We start from the raw sequence: 14,783 nt of genomic DNA on the forward strand, positions 1-14,783 counted from the left end.
TTGCCGACCAATTTAATAATAGTCCGAAAAAGTCCCGGGTCCCGGCAAATATAACTGCTCCCGGTTTTCAGCAGTAGGTTAATTCAGTAGGTTAATCAAGGTACTGTTTTTCAATCGATCTCGGACTGATACATACAGGTGTGTAAAATGGTGTCTGCATGGTTCATGAACGAAGACAAGAGTGTAGACCAGCGCGAACCACATCAGATGGATCCCCCACAGCCTGTACAACTTGAAAAACTAGCTGAACTTGGCGTTTTGTACTTAAAGGTACTGTAGTTCTCAAATTACAGTCATGACTTAATCACATCACAGTACGTTTAATGGGAATGAACCACACTTCACCGTAGTTGATTGTTGGGAGTAGGATTAATATCATCCATCTGGTATTTTATTTATTTTTTCACTATCAAGCCGGCGCTTACCGTTCATGTCAGTAACACTCGGAAGAGGAGTTGACATTAAACAGATAGATAGATATGTTCAAGGATTAGATATTCTTTGAAACAACAAATGACGGTTCACTAGCTTTATTCATGATAGTATATTTTACAGAAGTCCTGGTAAATGCCGAGTATATGCGTGGTCTTTGTAAATCAATTTAACAGAAATGATTTGACATTAAAAATCAGTTAAAATTCCAACTTCAAAAAATAGCTGTCGCCAGTCCTGGCCGGCATTTTATTCTAACCATAAATTATGCTACATATTGGTGTTAATTTATTATATTTAGGGTAAAGCTCCCTCGGGAAGTAAAAAGAAATGATAAAGTGTTTGCTGAGTTTTCTTGCTTAAAGCAAGCCATGTTAGCCATTTTGGGTGTGTCACCATTGATAGTCCTATAATTCAAGTAGCGTTAGTATTGACAAAATGTATGAACAATGTTATTTCTGTGGTGTATTTGATACATAACTGTTTTAATTTACCAATTCTCAAGCCCTCATTCATAACACATTACCTATACATTCAAAATTGCAAAAAGTTGCGTGTCGCCAATATGTACATCAGATACGTGAACGCTTTTCACAATACAAAATTCATTGCACAATATAAACATAGAATATTATGATATGGCGTATTATAGTACTGAAGGTATGAACTAACATAATAAAAGTTAAAATACATGGCATGATTTATGTTTTGTTCACACGATGATGCCAAATCCATAAAAGTGCCAGTCAGACAGTCAAAACGCATCAGATACGTCAAGCTGTTAATGCTATTTGCGACAACAACTTGACTGTCACCGGTCCTAAATGTCGGCGATTTGTAAGTATATATGTATACCTTTGTCATCATATAAGAAATAAAAATGATATAGAAAAATTAGAAAAAAATAGCATTATACAAATTACGCGCATCAGATACGTTTTCATCAAATAAGTTAACAACAAAACACAGATCATCTTATCTCATTGATTTTCCGTTTTTTTAGCATTCATGAAATATTTTGAACTGTTTTTTTAAACGTCATATTAATAAAGTATCCCAAATGATGACGTAATCAACAAGATGTCTGAATAATAAAACATACACACTGAACAGGTCATTTTGGTGAATTTGTCATTATACAGAGGTGAGTGAAACAAGCTTTTATTGAATTTCACATACTTTGAATTATAATTTATTGTTAAACTATAATGTACTACATCTAGTCGGTTATTAATAAAAAATCACTATCGTTCCTATAAAAAAGCCTCTCAAACGATGTTAACGTATTTGATGAATTGTTAACGTATCTGATTGCACTTTAGTTCGTTTTTGATAATGAACGTATAACAGTGCCTAACAATTTTGGTGTTGAAACACATGTATTTGTGACCTATTTTCATTGGAAGTGTAGTAAATAATAATAATTGTCCTCCCATTGTACGTACATGTTGTAAACGTATTTGATGATTTTGTTAACGTACATGTACCTGATGATTGTTCTTGTTCAAGCGAACTGAGGAAAAAAATAGTGTTGTATCGTCTCCAAAATGTTACAATGCCATTTAAATTCCTAGTGTTGTATGTCGCAAGTACAATTTTATTCTTTAACCTTTACTTTTGATATTTGTCTAGGTCTAGCCGAGTATCAGAGAGAATATAGAGAAAGAAAAAAGAAGAACGATCCTAACTATCTGAACTATGAGCGTATTTGAGCTAAAGGAAACAGAGTGTTGATATCCAAAAAGAGTAAGAGAGAACAATCAGCAATAAGGCATAGAAATAAAGAGTACAGTAAAAGATATAGAGCCAAATTAAAGATTAAATCCACATTGAATAAACCAATCAAAAGCCAATCAAGCCAGGAATTGATATCAGAACAAGTTCCAACAGTATCGAGTTCGACTGATACTTGTATTGCGGTAGAACAATGCCAAGAAAATCAAAGTCAGACAACGCTACTACAGAAAATGACAGTAAAGCTCAATTTCAAAAGAAAAAATCAGGCCAGAAGAAAAAGGTCTAAATGTTTGCGACAAGCAAGCTACAAGGTATGTTCACTTATGAACAAGGTAAATGAGCTAAAGAGAGAAAAGAAAACACTGCAGAGAAGATTTCAGAGATTGAAAGAATCAAAAAGAAAGCCCATTACATCAGTTGGTATGTCATCAGTACGGTCTGATGATAAAGGAAATCAAATGACGCCTAGATCACAAACAAAACATGACTTAAATATCCTTGGAATAAAGAGTTGTTCGAGAAAAGTAGTGAAAAAACTTGAGATGTCAAATGCTATTCTTGCTGAAGTAAGAGATGCAGTACAGAAGACGAAATCTCAGTCAGAGAGAGGAGTGATTATGAGAGTGATAAGTGGCAAAATATTGAAAAAGTACAAGTGTCTAGACACTGTCCGAAAACAGACTGGTCTTGGTAGAAAGGGCATAAGTAAGACAAACACCAAACAGGTCAACCCTATATTACGAAAGCGCCTTAAAAAAAAAAAACATGATCAAGACAAAAGTCATTCAGTTCATGGAAAGGGACGATGTTAGTATCCAGATGCCTGGGAAGAAAGATTGCAAAACTTATGAAGGTGAACAGAGACAAGTGCGCATCCTAGATAATTATCTAGGAAATATATATGAGAAATACAAAGCTGAAAATCCAACAGAGAAGCTGTCAAAATCAGTATTTAGGAGGTTCGGACCAACATATATACTGTTGACAAACTTGATTTCTAGAAATACTTGCCTCTGAAGCAAACACCAAAACTTTGCAATGAAGTTTAAAGGGATGAGATCAGCAAAATTAGAAATATCGCCCAACCCTGAAACAGTAGGAAAAACTATAAATATGGATGGAATGATGGATATTTTGTCCAAACTAGACGATTCAGAAAAGGTTAGATTTGAAAAGTGGCAAAGGGTGAATGATGAAGAGGATGAAGATTGTAAAGGTGGAGATGGAAAAAGTAGAATTTCAAGATATGATGAGAAATGAATACGAAGATTTTCTGGGCCATGTTGGGACGGTAAGATCTCAGTATGAAGCACTGAAACAATTGAAAGCAAACTTGCCACCGAATCATGTAATAGTAAACATGGATTTTGCTGAAAATTTTACATGTGGGAACATGGATGAGATTCAAAGCGCCTACTGGACCGCTGCATCTGTGACACTTCATCCAGTAGTCGTATATTACAAAGACGACTCCGATGAACTAAAGCACAAGAATTACATCTTTATTTCCGATGTTGGCAACCATAATGCTACAGCTGTGTACACTATCCTGAAAGGTCTCGTTCCCTGCATTAAAGAGACGTTACCCTCCACAACAATGGTCCACTACTGGACTGATAGTCCATCGTCACAGTACCGAAATAGGTATATATTCAACCTCCTGACAAAGCACAAAGAACTATTTGGCACTGAAGCTCGATGGAACTATTATGAATGCGGACATGGCAAAGGCCATGTGATGGACTAGGGGGTGTTGCAAAAAGACAAGCTGGCAATGCCTGCAAACAAGGAAGGGCGACAATACAAAACGCTAAAGACTTTTTTAACTGGGCAAAGGCAAACCAAAAAAGCATTGAGTACAAATTCTACTCACAAACTGAGTACGATAACAGTAAAACTTAACTTAACGAAGACAAATCGAAACCAATCCCTGGAACAATGAAGCTCCATGCGATCATTCATTTAAGAAATCAGTTTTACACAGCTACTACATCTTGCTATTGCGCTCGGTGTTTGGCAAATGACCCATGCATGCACTGGGAAACAGTTCAAAACAACAAACCTGAAAATGAAACATCTAATGGGCAGAAGCATGTCCCTGCAGTTGGAACGTTTGTTCTGGCCAAATATGACAGAAAAAATTACGTGGGAAAAGTCTTAGAGGTTGACTGCAATTCTAAGGATGCTCATGTTTCATTTATGGAAAAGACCCGAGGCAAAGGTCCGATGCCGCTTTTCAGATGGCCCTCAAGAGCTGATAACTTGTGGGTTAACTTCGAAGACATATCTACAATAGAAGAACCTTCCCCCTATGGCAAGACCAAGAGGCAATACCAATTGAACAATGATGATGTCGCCTTAATTGCTGATGATTAATAATTGTTGTTCCGACGTTTAAAGTAACAGTATTTGTTTTATATGACAGCTAAGAGTTACATGATGTGTTAACGTATCTGATGTGTTTTGGTTGTCACGACTTAATTATCAGAATTGCATTAACAAAAGTGTTTTAATGCTCTATCCATATGATTTGTGGTGTATTAGAACATATCACTAACAAACAATACTATAGAAATACCAATGATCCTATTATTTTCACAATTATATGAGAATTATCACTATATTCAAATATTCTCATATAGTTATAGTTATATACCTTAAGAGGCTTTGCTTGGTTTTTGTTTGAAATATTCTTTGGTAAATTCACAGTTCTTGGCATTTTGTTGCCATTCTCACAATTATAAGGGCCTTGGCCTCATTCACAAGAGAGAGAGGGAGAAAAACAAAGTATCAGGTTCATGCTTGATCAGTGAACTGTTATTTGTAACCCATTTTTTAGCACATTTTATGTAAATTAAGCAGTTTAAATGACTCTTAAGACTCTTTCATGCATAATATTAACCAACTTTGAAAATATTAAAATTGTTTTTTATGTGTGCAAACTTTACTGCCAGCCAATAAACAATGTATTTACTATTCTATGCCATGTTAATTCTGTGCTGTGAAATATATGTCTGGGTACTTTGATGTTCAGGTATCTGGGGTATTAAACATTATCTGTCAATGCCTTATCCAGTAAGAAGTTGCCCTTAACCAGTAGGCAATCCAGTAGGTGCCTCTTGTTTATTTTGAGGGGTCAGTAGGTCAAAGGTCAAGGTAACACTCATGCATTCATACCATGTGTGAACAGGTTGACCTTTGGCCATCAAACTTCACTAATAGGTTTTCCCAGGTTTTAACCAGGTTTTCACATAGTGAAACCTGGTTATTAGAATGACGAACATCGTTGTTCGGCCAGGCAGCGTCAAACTAACCTATGAAACTGAATAATTTCAGTAAGGGTTGACATATCTTGACCAAACATGGTCTATAGGAAGAGTTTATACCTTTCATGGGATTGCCTTTGGGGTCCCTAGAGTCAAGATCAATGTCACTGTTACTAAAAATAGAAAAACGGTTGAAACTGAATAACTTTAGTTAGGGTCCACATATCCTGACCAACTTAACTTGGTATAAAGGAAGAGGTTATGGAGACCTTTCATGTGATTGCGCTTGGGGTCCCTAGGGTCAAGTTCACTGTTACTAGAAATAGAAGAATGGTTGAAACTGAACAACTTTAGTTATTGTTCACATATCTTGACTAAACTAAGTCTATAGGAAGTGTTTATGGATACCTTTCATGGGATTGCGTTTAGGGTCAATAGAATCAAGGTCAATGTCAGTTACTAAAAATAAAAACACGGTTGAAACTGGATTATTTCAGTTAGGATTGACATATCTTGACCCAACTTGGTAAAAAGGAAGAGTTTATGGATACTTTTCAAGGGATTGTGTTTAGGTCCCTAGGGTAAAGGTCAAGGTCACTGTTACTAAAAATAGAAAAACAGTTGAAACTGAATAACTTTAGTCAGGGTTCACATATCTTTACCAAACTTGGTATAAAGGAAGAGTTTATAGAGACCTTTCATGGGATTGCATTTGGGGCCCCTAGAGCCAAGGTCACTGTTACTAAAAATAGAAAAACAGACATAGACTGAAGTTCTTCTGTCAATCATTGAAAACCTGGTTTCGTTGCATTGCAGCGTTTCTTGTTTTCCATAAAGGGACATCTTGGCCCTCTTGTTTATATCTCTTAAGAAGACAAAAATTATATGAATCACACTCAAATGTGTTTGCAAGGGAGGACAGTGTTGTGTCAATTTTGAGAGGTAGTATCTATATCAAGTATTGCTTAATGTAAGGTTTTGCATGATAGCTCATTTAAGCCAATATCACAGCAAAAGCCATCTTGCATTGTATTGAAACTTGAGACACATGTTTCCGTCCATCCAGCCTACTGTATTAATTGATCAAGTCAAATAAATAGCAAGCATGTTATGCCTTACGGCCATCTAGATAATGTCCAAACTGAAATTATTCTGAATATAATGATTTATTTTTATTTATTTGTTTCATTTTAGATTGAATCAGATGATTGGGATAAGGATGAAGCTCTCAGCAAGATCCGCAAAGAACGAGGCTACACCTATGAGGACTGTATAACGGTTTCCCGTGAAAAACTTCCAAACTATGAAGAAAAGGCTAGTTTTCAAATTTTCAACTACCAATTGTATGAAACTTTAATAAGTTGTCCACAGGTTATATTTTTGCTATTTATCTCATTCGTATGATTTGATTGGTTAGTAGTTATTATTGGATAAATATTGACCAATCAGTCAACATCATGGACCAAACCAAAAACTTCACCAGTTTAATACAACTGCTGTCTGCAGGTGCTTTACATCAGACATCGTGTAAACAGTCTGTCAAACTGTCCTGACTGGTAAGTTTGACCAGTTCTGATTGATATTAGGATTTGGTCAACCCTTTTCGCTACGCTATTGTATCGAATGCAATGTTTTTTTAGAAAAGCAATTGTATTGTTTTTGCTGCTATAATGTTTTTTGTTTTTAAGGAAAAGAAAGTAAGAATATGTTTATTAAAATGAGTGACATATTCAGTGGCTCGCAACTTTGATAAAATTAAATTTTTATTGGTCTTAGGGCGTTTTCTAACTCAAAATAATTAATTCTAAAGTTTATTTAAATGCAAACTAAATAAATGGACACAGAAGCATTTAATGCATACATTTCATGAGTTTGTTTTTTTACTCGAAGATGTAACAGTCTCAGTATTAAAATGTTGAAAACCTTATTGTGAGGTCCTGCACATCATGTCATGTAAATAACTGTAGCATGGGTCTTAAATCAATTAGTTTTAGGTGTTAATTGCCCGACTAAAAAGTTAAGGTCTAACAAAATTTAAGATGCTGTCAGTCCTTATGACTGACACGATACAGGCTTTCCAGCGGTTCCTTCTTTTCCTACTTTAACTTGGAAAAGCCATACTTTACCTACTATTTTGTAAAAATAGTTCGAGAAATAAAAAAGTTTTAACAAAATGCATTGATTGAAATAATCTAAATCTTGATTTTAATAGAAGCCATTTCTAGTACTTTTGTTGGATAAGTTAGATGCAGTAGGTCTCCAGTGCTGCAAGAGTGGTTCTATGATGAGAATGAGTGGTGCATGTTGACAAGTCAGAGACGCCCATTCCAGGTTCATCTCCTCTTCCCTCTTAAGCAAAGATAACTACATGTACATCATTGATTGAAGAATAAGGAGGCTTTACTACTCGTCCCTGCGTCCAGTTCAAGTTTAAGGACAGGTTGGCATTTTCACTTTTAACTCCAATAACTTTCATTCAATTCAATTAATATTTCATACAGTTGTTCAGGCCCCTGTTTGAGTTTTAGGGCAAGATTTTTATTAATAACTTTTACACACTTATTGACCACCATCTTACAGCTAGGTTACATAACTCCATATTAACCCTAAATACAAATTATGGCCCTTGATTTACTTTTTTAATTGCTTTTGACAGGCACATTTTTATTTTTTTTACCAGGTTTTCACAAAGTGAACCTGGTTGTTATGAGGTGGGGGGGGGGGGGGTTGCAGCGTCAAACTCACCTATGGTATCAAATAATTTTAGTTAGGTTTGGCATATAGTGACCAACCTTCCAACCGTGGTAAGACAGTTTATTGAGATCTTTCAAGGGATTGTGTTTTGGGGATCCAGATCAAGGTCACTGTTACTATGAAAAAAAAATGGTTGGTACTGAATAACTTAAGTTATGGTTGGCATATTGTGACCAAACTGACTATGAATAGAAAAATGGTTGGTACTGAATAACTTAAGTTATGGTTGGCATATTGTGACCAAACTGACTATGAATAGAAAAATGGTTGGTACTGAATAACTTAAGTTATGGTTGGCATAATGTGACCAAACTTTGTTAGGAAGAGTTTATAGAGACCATTTATGGGATTGTGTTTTGGACCCGAGAGTCATGGTCAAGGTCAAGTTCACTGAAACTATAAATAGAAAAATTGTTAGTACTGAATAACTGAAGTGTAGAATAAAAAATTCAGAACAACTAGCCCTTCCATGTCGAAATTCCGCTCTAAATTCTCATTATTTAACTTATTCATTCTTCCTGAATTTGTCAGACATAAATGCATTTGTGTGACCTAACATTGTTTTAGAGTAAGCATTTTTGGCATAAAAGTGTGTCAAATATTTAGACTGACTTGGTGTGGCCTTTCCCTAAAAAAGCATTTATTTGCTGCTTATACGTCATATATTATTTAACTTCTAGCTGAAGGTGTTCTTCCAAGAGCACATTCATGATGATGAGGAGATCCGCCTCTGTACCGAAGGCAGCGGATACTTCGATGTTCGTGACCGTGATGATCGCTGGATTCGTATTGAGCTCAACAAGGGCGACATGATCATCCTGCCGGCAGGAATATACCATCGGTTTACACTGGACACCAAGGTAAATGTCCATTAGTAGATTGTCTGCTGTTGCTATATTTTTGATAGCCTTTAAAGCCAGTGTCGTTTACATTGTAGTAGAACTTTTACCTCGGTCATAGCTCATTAATAGTTAGTACACATGTTGCCTGAGTTCATACACGCATGTAACGCAAGGCCCATAAATCTGGCTTTGCACTGCTATATGCTTGTTAGCTTGCCATTTTTTTGTCAAGCCTGCTTGCAATGAGATAGACTTAGTTGTCACGATGGCAATTCAAAGTATGTGCGTGCATGCGTCCATTCATCAGGGCTGAACTTTGTCCAGTCTGTATCTTGACCATGCATAAGCAGCATTATAGGATTTTCAAAAAACTTGCTATGAAGGTTCAACATGATGAGTTTGCATGTCGGGCAAAAGACCCAGGTCTGTACCTCAAAAGTTCAAGGTCAAGGGTAGAGGTTAGAGGTCAAAGATTGAAATGATTCTTATCCCTGCCGTAGTTTGACCATCCATTTGATGATTTTCATGCTATAAAGGTTCACCTGGGCCCCATTTCAATATAAATTGTAAGGCGTATGATCATCATATTTAATTGCATGCTGTGTATGGTTTACATCTAAGATATTTGTTATGCCCCCGAAGGTGGGCATATTAAAATCGCACCATCCGTCTGTCCGTCCGGCTCTGTAACTTTCCCTTGTATGGACAGATTTTAAAATAACTTGCCACATGTATTCCACATACCAAGACAACGTGTGGCTTGCAAGACTGGTGTCCCTATCTCAAAGGTCAAGGTCACACTTAGTGTTTATTCACAATGGAGTGCTGCATATAAGGACATAGAGTATAGGTTGTCGTGTCCGGGCTGTAACTTTCTCTTGTATGGACAGATTTTAAAATAACTTGCCACATGTGTACCAAATACCAAGACGACGTGTCGTGTGCAAGACCCGTGTCCCTACCTCAAAGGTCAAGGTCACACTTAGTGTTTATTCACCATAGAGTGCTGCATATAAGCATAGAGTATAGGTTGTCGTGTCCGGGCTGTAACTTTCCCTTGTATGGACAGATTTTAAAATAATTTGCCACATGTGTACCACATACCAAGACGATGTGTCGCGTGCAAGACCCATGTGACGGTGTCCCTACCTCAAAGGTCAAGGTCACACTGTTTATTCACAATGGAGTGCTGCATATAAGGACATAGAGTATAGGTTGTCGTGTCCAGGCTGTAACTTTCTCTTGTTTAGGCTCTATTATTTAGGCTGTCTTTTTACTTATTGCTTTTTTGTTTTCAGTTGTTTTTTCTTCCAACCTTTTCCTACTTTAAGTTCCAAATTGTGTTCTTCACAATTACCTTATATTAATAGATTACCTTATATTAATAGTTAATAGAAAATTGTAGTATATTTGTAGGATGTTTTCAATTGGGAGTGCCTAGAAGACTGGTAAGATCTTGATGAGACTGTGCGGACTTGGGGTGCAGACTGAGGGCTGCTTACTTAATGATCACACCAAGGTGAAAAATGTGTGAGAGATAAAAGACCTGTCTATGCAGTCTCATCAAGATGTATTCTAGTTAGTAATTTATGTCTTTGAGAAATGCAAAGTTCTGCCCAAAAGTATGTCAACCACCCACTTTTTTAGTACAAAAAAAAAAAATCCCCTTTTTTCCCTACTTTTTGGTAGATTTTATGGCTTACTTTCTCCTATTTTTAAAAAAAAAAACACTCACAGCCTGCTTACTGAAATGGGCCCTGGTCTCTACCTCAAAGATCAAAGACAAACTTTGAGTTTAAATGTCAAAATGAGTACTATTGATAGAACTGGCCAGGACTGAACCGAGCTGTATCTTTAGCATGCAGTATAGGATTTTCAAAAAACTTTCCATTGAGGTTCACCATGCTGAGGCGTAGTGTCACAGGTTCCATGTATTCTTCAACTCCATCTTATTCTGTGTTGCAATTGCATAAAAGAGAATTATATCGGGTGTAAAAGGCTCTTTAAACGGGCTCCCTATATTGCATCTGGTTAAAGCTTGATGTCATTGGCATCAATAGGGTCAATTTAAGATATCAATATGAAACATGGTAGATATGGTTACTAGTATGGTAACTAGTACACGCTTCTTACTGGCAAGAATTTTTTTTAAGAACAGTTTGATGAAATACTTATGTACTTTCATTTTGATGGATGTGTGTCCAAGATAAAAAGACAAAAACTTTTTTCTTGACAAAATGAAGCTCTACAAAATGTTAAATGATACTGTATTTGTATTCTGGAACAAAACATTATTTTGGAAACAGGTTTGTCAAAGTGTTTGAGGAAACGACTCACCGAATCCATTTCCGGTAATATAACAAAGGAAGAGCTTTTTAAGCGGCATAACTGCCCTTTGTGCCATTTAAAACGGTGAAGAAAAAGAAAAGTTATCTTTGTTTCAAGTCATCATTTGAAGCAAAAGGGTTGTCGATAAATTAAATCTGTTACCAATTACATCCAAGTAAACAGATTTACTCACACCTTGGTTAAGGTTTATACAAACTATAATCCTTTAATGTATTGAATGCTATTTCCATCAAGTCTGTATTTTATTAAAGGCTGAATGAATTTTACACAAATCTTAGCAGGCATCATTTTATTCTAATTTTACAGTGATCAGTCCATGCCTGTTTCGTCAAAACTTTTCAATCATTACACTGAAAAGTGGCAGAATAGTCGAGCATGCGGTCCCTGTGATAGCTTTTGGTAATAATCATAAAACTACATGTATGTTAGAAATGAATCCTATGTTATTCTAGAACTACGTCCAAGCATGGGGATACTTATCGACCTTGTTTTGATTTTCCTTTGTAGCCCTGCTAACAGGCACAATGCTTGAAAGTAATCTTTAACTACATTATAAATTTATCCCTAAATATATAATACCAGAACTACATCCAAGCACCAGAATACTTCATCGGTTTGGATTCCCCTTGACCAACAAGCTGACCAGCACAATTAATGCTTGAAAATAATCCTTTCCTTTATATTCTTCATTATTAATGAATCCTATGACAGACAGGAATACTTTATCAGCGACCCAGTTTGGACTCCAATTAACCATTCAGCTGATTTGTACAACACTTGAAAATAATCCTATAACATTATAAATTAGTACTGTATATTTCCAGAACTACATCCAAGCACGGAGATACTTTGTTGGCGACCCGGTGTGGACTCCAATTAATAGGCCTGCTGACGAGCATGTTGCTCGTAAACAGTATATCACCAACCTACAAAAAGCCTAAACTTGTGGACAGACTGAAAAACTGTTGAATACTTCCAAAATGTAGAAGCAATGTAATAATATCTCTGTATCAGTGATTTTTTTAAAAATATTTTCAACACCTGTTTTTACAATTGGGAATTTTTTTCGACTTTGAGAAAATTATAAAATCATGCTTTAAATGGCAAATATAATTGCAAATATACATGTTTTTACTTTTTCATGCATACATTATGCTGTTAAATAGCTAGTCTTATCAAGATTTTTATTTTTAATAAATTCATAGCCTTTTTTATTCCTTCACAGGATCTGTATTCAATAAATTGGGAAAGTATTATGAACTTTTGGGTAAAATTAACACATTTTCGCGAGGGGAAACACCTATTAGATTTAGTAAGTAAATTGTACCAAAAAATCACTGGAAATAAAATGGGAAAAAATATGTTAGGATCTGGCTGAGAGTGGGATTTTTTTAAAATAGAAATCAAGTAAAAACCTTGGTTACACAGTTATGTGAAACACAGTCACCATAATATAATATTCAAACATTGAAGTATATATTATATATATGCATAGAATAAATACTATTAACCAGCTAAATGTTTGTTAAACAGAGCTTATGTTTTGATGTTTTGAAAGAATTAAGGAATTATATTGTTTTTCAAAAGAAAAGAAAAAAAGTTGAAAGCTAATTTAAAAATTTGAAAACTGTTTGATTTGGTATTTTTACCGCTTGTGTGTTGGAGATTATTGTACCATTTCTGTAATATTTAGATATCACTTTTCCGATTGTAAAGTTGCTGTTGGTATGTTTGTTGTGTTTAAAAAAAATGTTTTTGAAAGTAAAACTATTGATATAAAATGCTCAATATTGATGACAGTTTCATTATCATATCTAATTTAGATATTTAGAAAAATATATAAAAATGTATGATAATTTGTTTATAGAATTTTTATTAAATGTACCATAAATTTGATTTATTTTTTGAAGTAAGAAATCTTATTGTTTTGTGCATGCTTGTACAAGTAATATTATATCTTATTAAAGAGTTTACTCAAGTGAAATTGCTTTAGTTACAAAGAATCTGTGTAGTATATCGTACTACAGTTCTGAAGATAGTTGTTGATGTTGAATACTTGTGTAAGCCAGGTTTTTAAGGTAGTCTTAGATAATGGGGCTAGTATTGGATGATGATTGATTATGCTCCCCAAAGGAGCATATTACTTGCTGTTTTCTGTTAACTCGCTTGAGGAGAGGACATGCAGAACCACTATCCTGCCCAACAGATTTCTTGAGTTATCTCCCATTAACTTGACTTTTTTGGAAATGTTTTCTTGTTTGGGCCATATTTTGGAAATGAAACTTGGTATATACGTAGATGGCAATGAGAGGAAGTGCAGTGCTCAAAATCCATAACCTTGGCCTGCATATTTTATCTCCCCTTGACCTGATATCTTTCAAAATTTGGTGCTTGTCCGGGCCGAATCATGGCAAATACTAAACAGATGGCAATATCACTAAAACAATATATGGATGGCAATTAGAGGAACCGCAGTCTTGCCTCTTTGTCCGTCTGTTCGTCACACACTTGTCTGGAGAATATTTTTTAAACTACTGATGTCATTGAAATAAAACTTGGTGATGGATGGCAATGAGAGGGACTGCAGGGCACAAGAAATGTAATCCTATCATTCATATTTATAAAGTAAACCAGTTTTTCATAATTGGTTCTTGTCCCGGCCATATCTTGGAAAGTACTTGAGGGATTTAAATCAAAATTGAAAATATGGAAAGATCATGATGAAGATGTGCAGTGCACAAGAACCAATTGCAATGAGGGGAGATGAACTGCAGTGTCCAAGAACCAATAGCAAGATAGGGGGGAGAGGAACTGCAGTGCCCAAGAACCAATAGCAAGGGGGAGGGGGAGAGGAAGTGCATTGCACAAAAACCAAAAGCAGTGTGTGTGTGGGGGGGGGGAGTGCAGTGCACTAGAACCAAAAGCAGTGGGGGGGGGGGAACTGCAGTGCCCAAGTACCAATAGCAAGGGGGGGGGGGGGAGAAGGAAACTGCAGTGTCCAAGAACCAATAGCAAGTTTGGGTGTAGGTGAGAGGAACTGCAGTGCCCAAGAACCAATAGCAGCGGTGGAGTGAGAAACTGCAGTGTCCAAGAACCAATAGCAAGGATGGCGGAGAGTAACTGCAGTGCCCAAGAACCAATAGAAGGGGGGAGGGGAGTGCAGTGCACAAGAACCAATAATAGCAAGGGGGGAGAGAGGATCTGCAGTGCCCAAGAACCAAAAGCAAGGGGGGAGTGAAACTGCAGTGTCCAAGAACCAATAGCAAGTTTGGGGGGAGGGGAGAGGAACTGCAGTACCCAAGAACCAATAGCAGGGGGGGGGGAGTGCAGTGCACAAGAACCAATTGCAATAAGGGGAGAGGAACTGTAGTGCCCAAGAACCAATAGCAAGGGGGGAGTGCAG

General features: G+C 36.2%; 1 protein-coding gene across 2 annotated transcripts; it reads left to right on the forward strand.

Moving 5' to 3' along the window:
* Position 1: 1 nt before the first annotated feature.
* Positions 2-13,274, forward strand: LOC128206570 (acireductone dioxygenase-like). Of its 2 annotated transcripts, none has more exons than XM_052909140.1 (4): positions 2-270; positions 6,630-6,749; positions 8,870-9,049; positions 12,205-13,274. In XM_052909140.1, the coding sequence occupies exons 1-4, from the start codon at positions 148-150 to the stop codon at positions 12,319-12,321; spliced, it is 540 nt and encodes a 179-aa protein (XP_052765100.1). In that variant the 5' UTR covers positions 2-147; the 3' UTR covers positions 12,322-13,274. The 2 variants fall into 2 exon arrangements, with proteins under 2 accessions (XP_052765100.1, XP_052765101.1); XM_052909141.1 differs by lacking the exon at positions 12,205-13,274 and adding an exon at positions 11,963-12,025.
* Positions 13,275-14,783: the final 1,509 nt, after the last annotated feature.

Source organism: Mya arenaria, chromosome 10 (genome assembly GCF_026914265.1).
Source record: "Mya arenaria isolate MELC-2E11 chromosome 10, ASM2691426v1".
Classification (NCBI taxonomy): Eukaryota; Metazoa; Mollusca; class Bivalvia; order Myida; family Myidae; genus Mya; species Mya arenaria.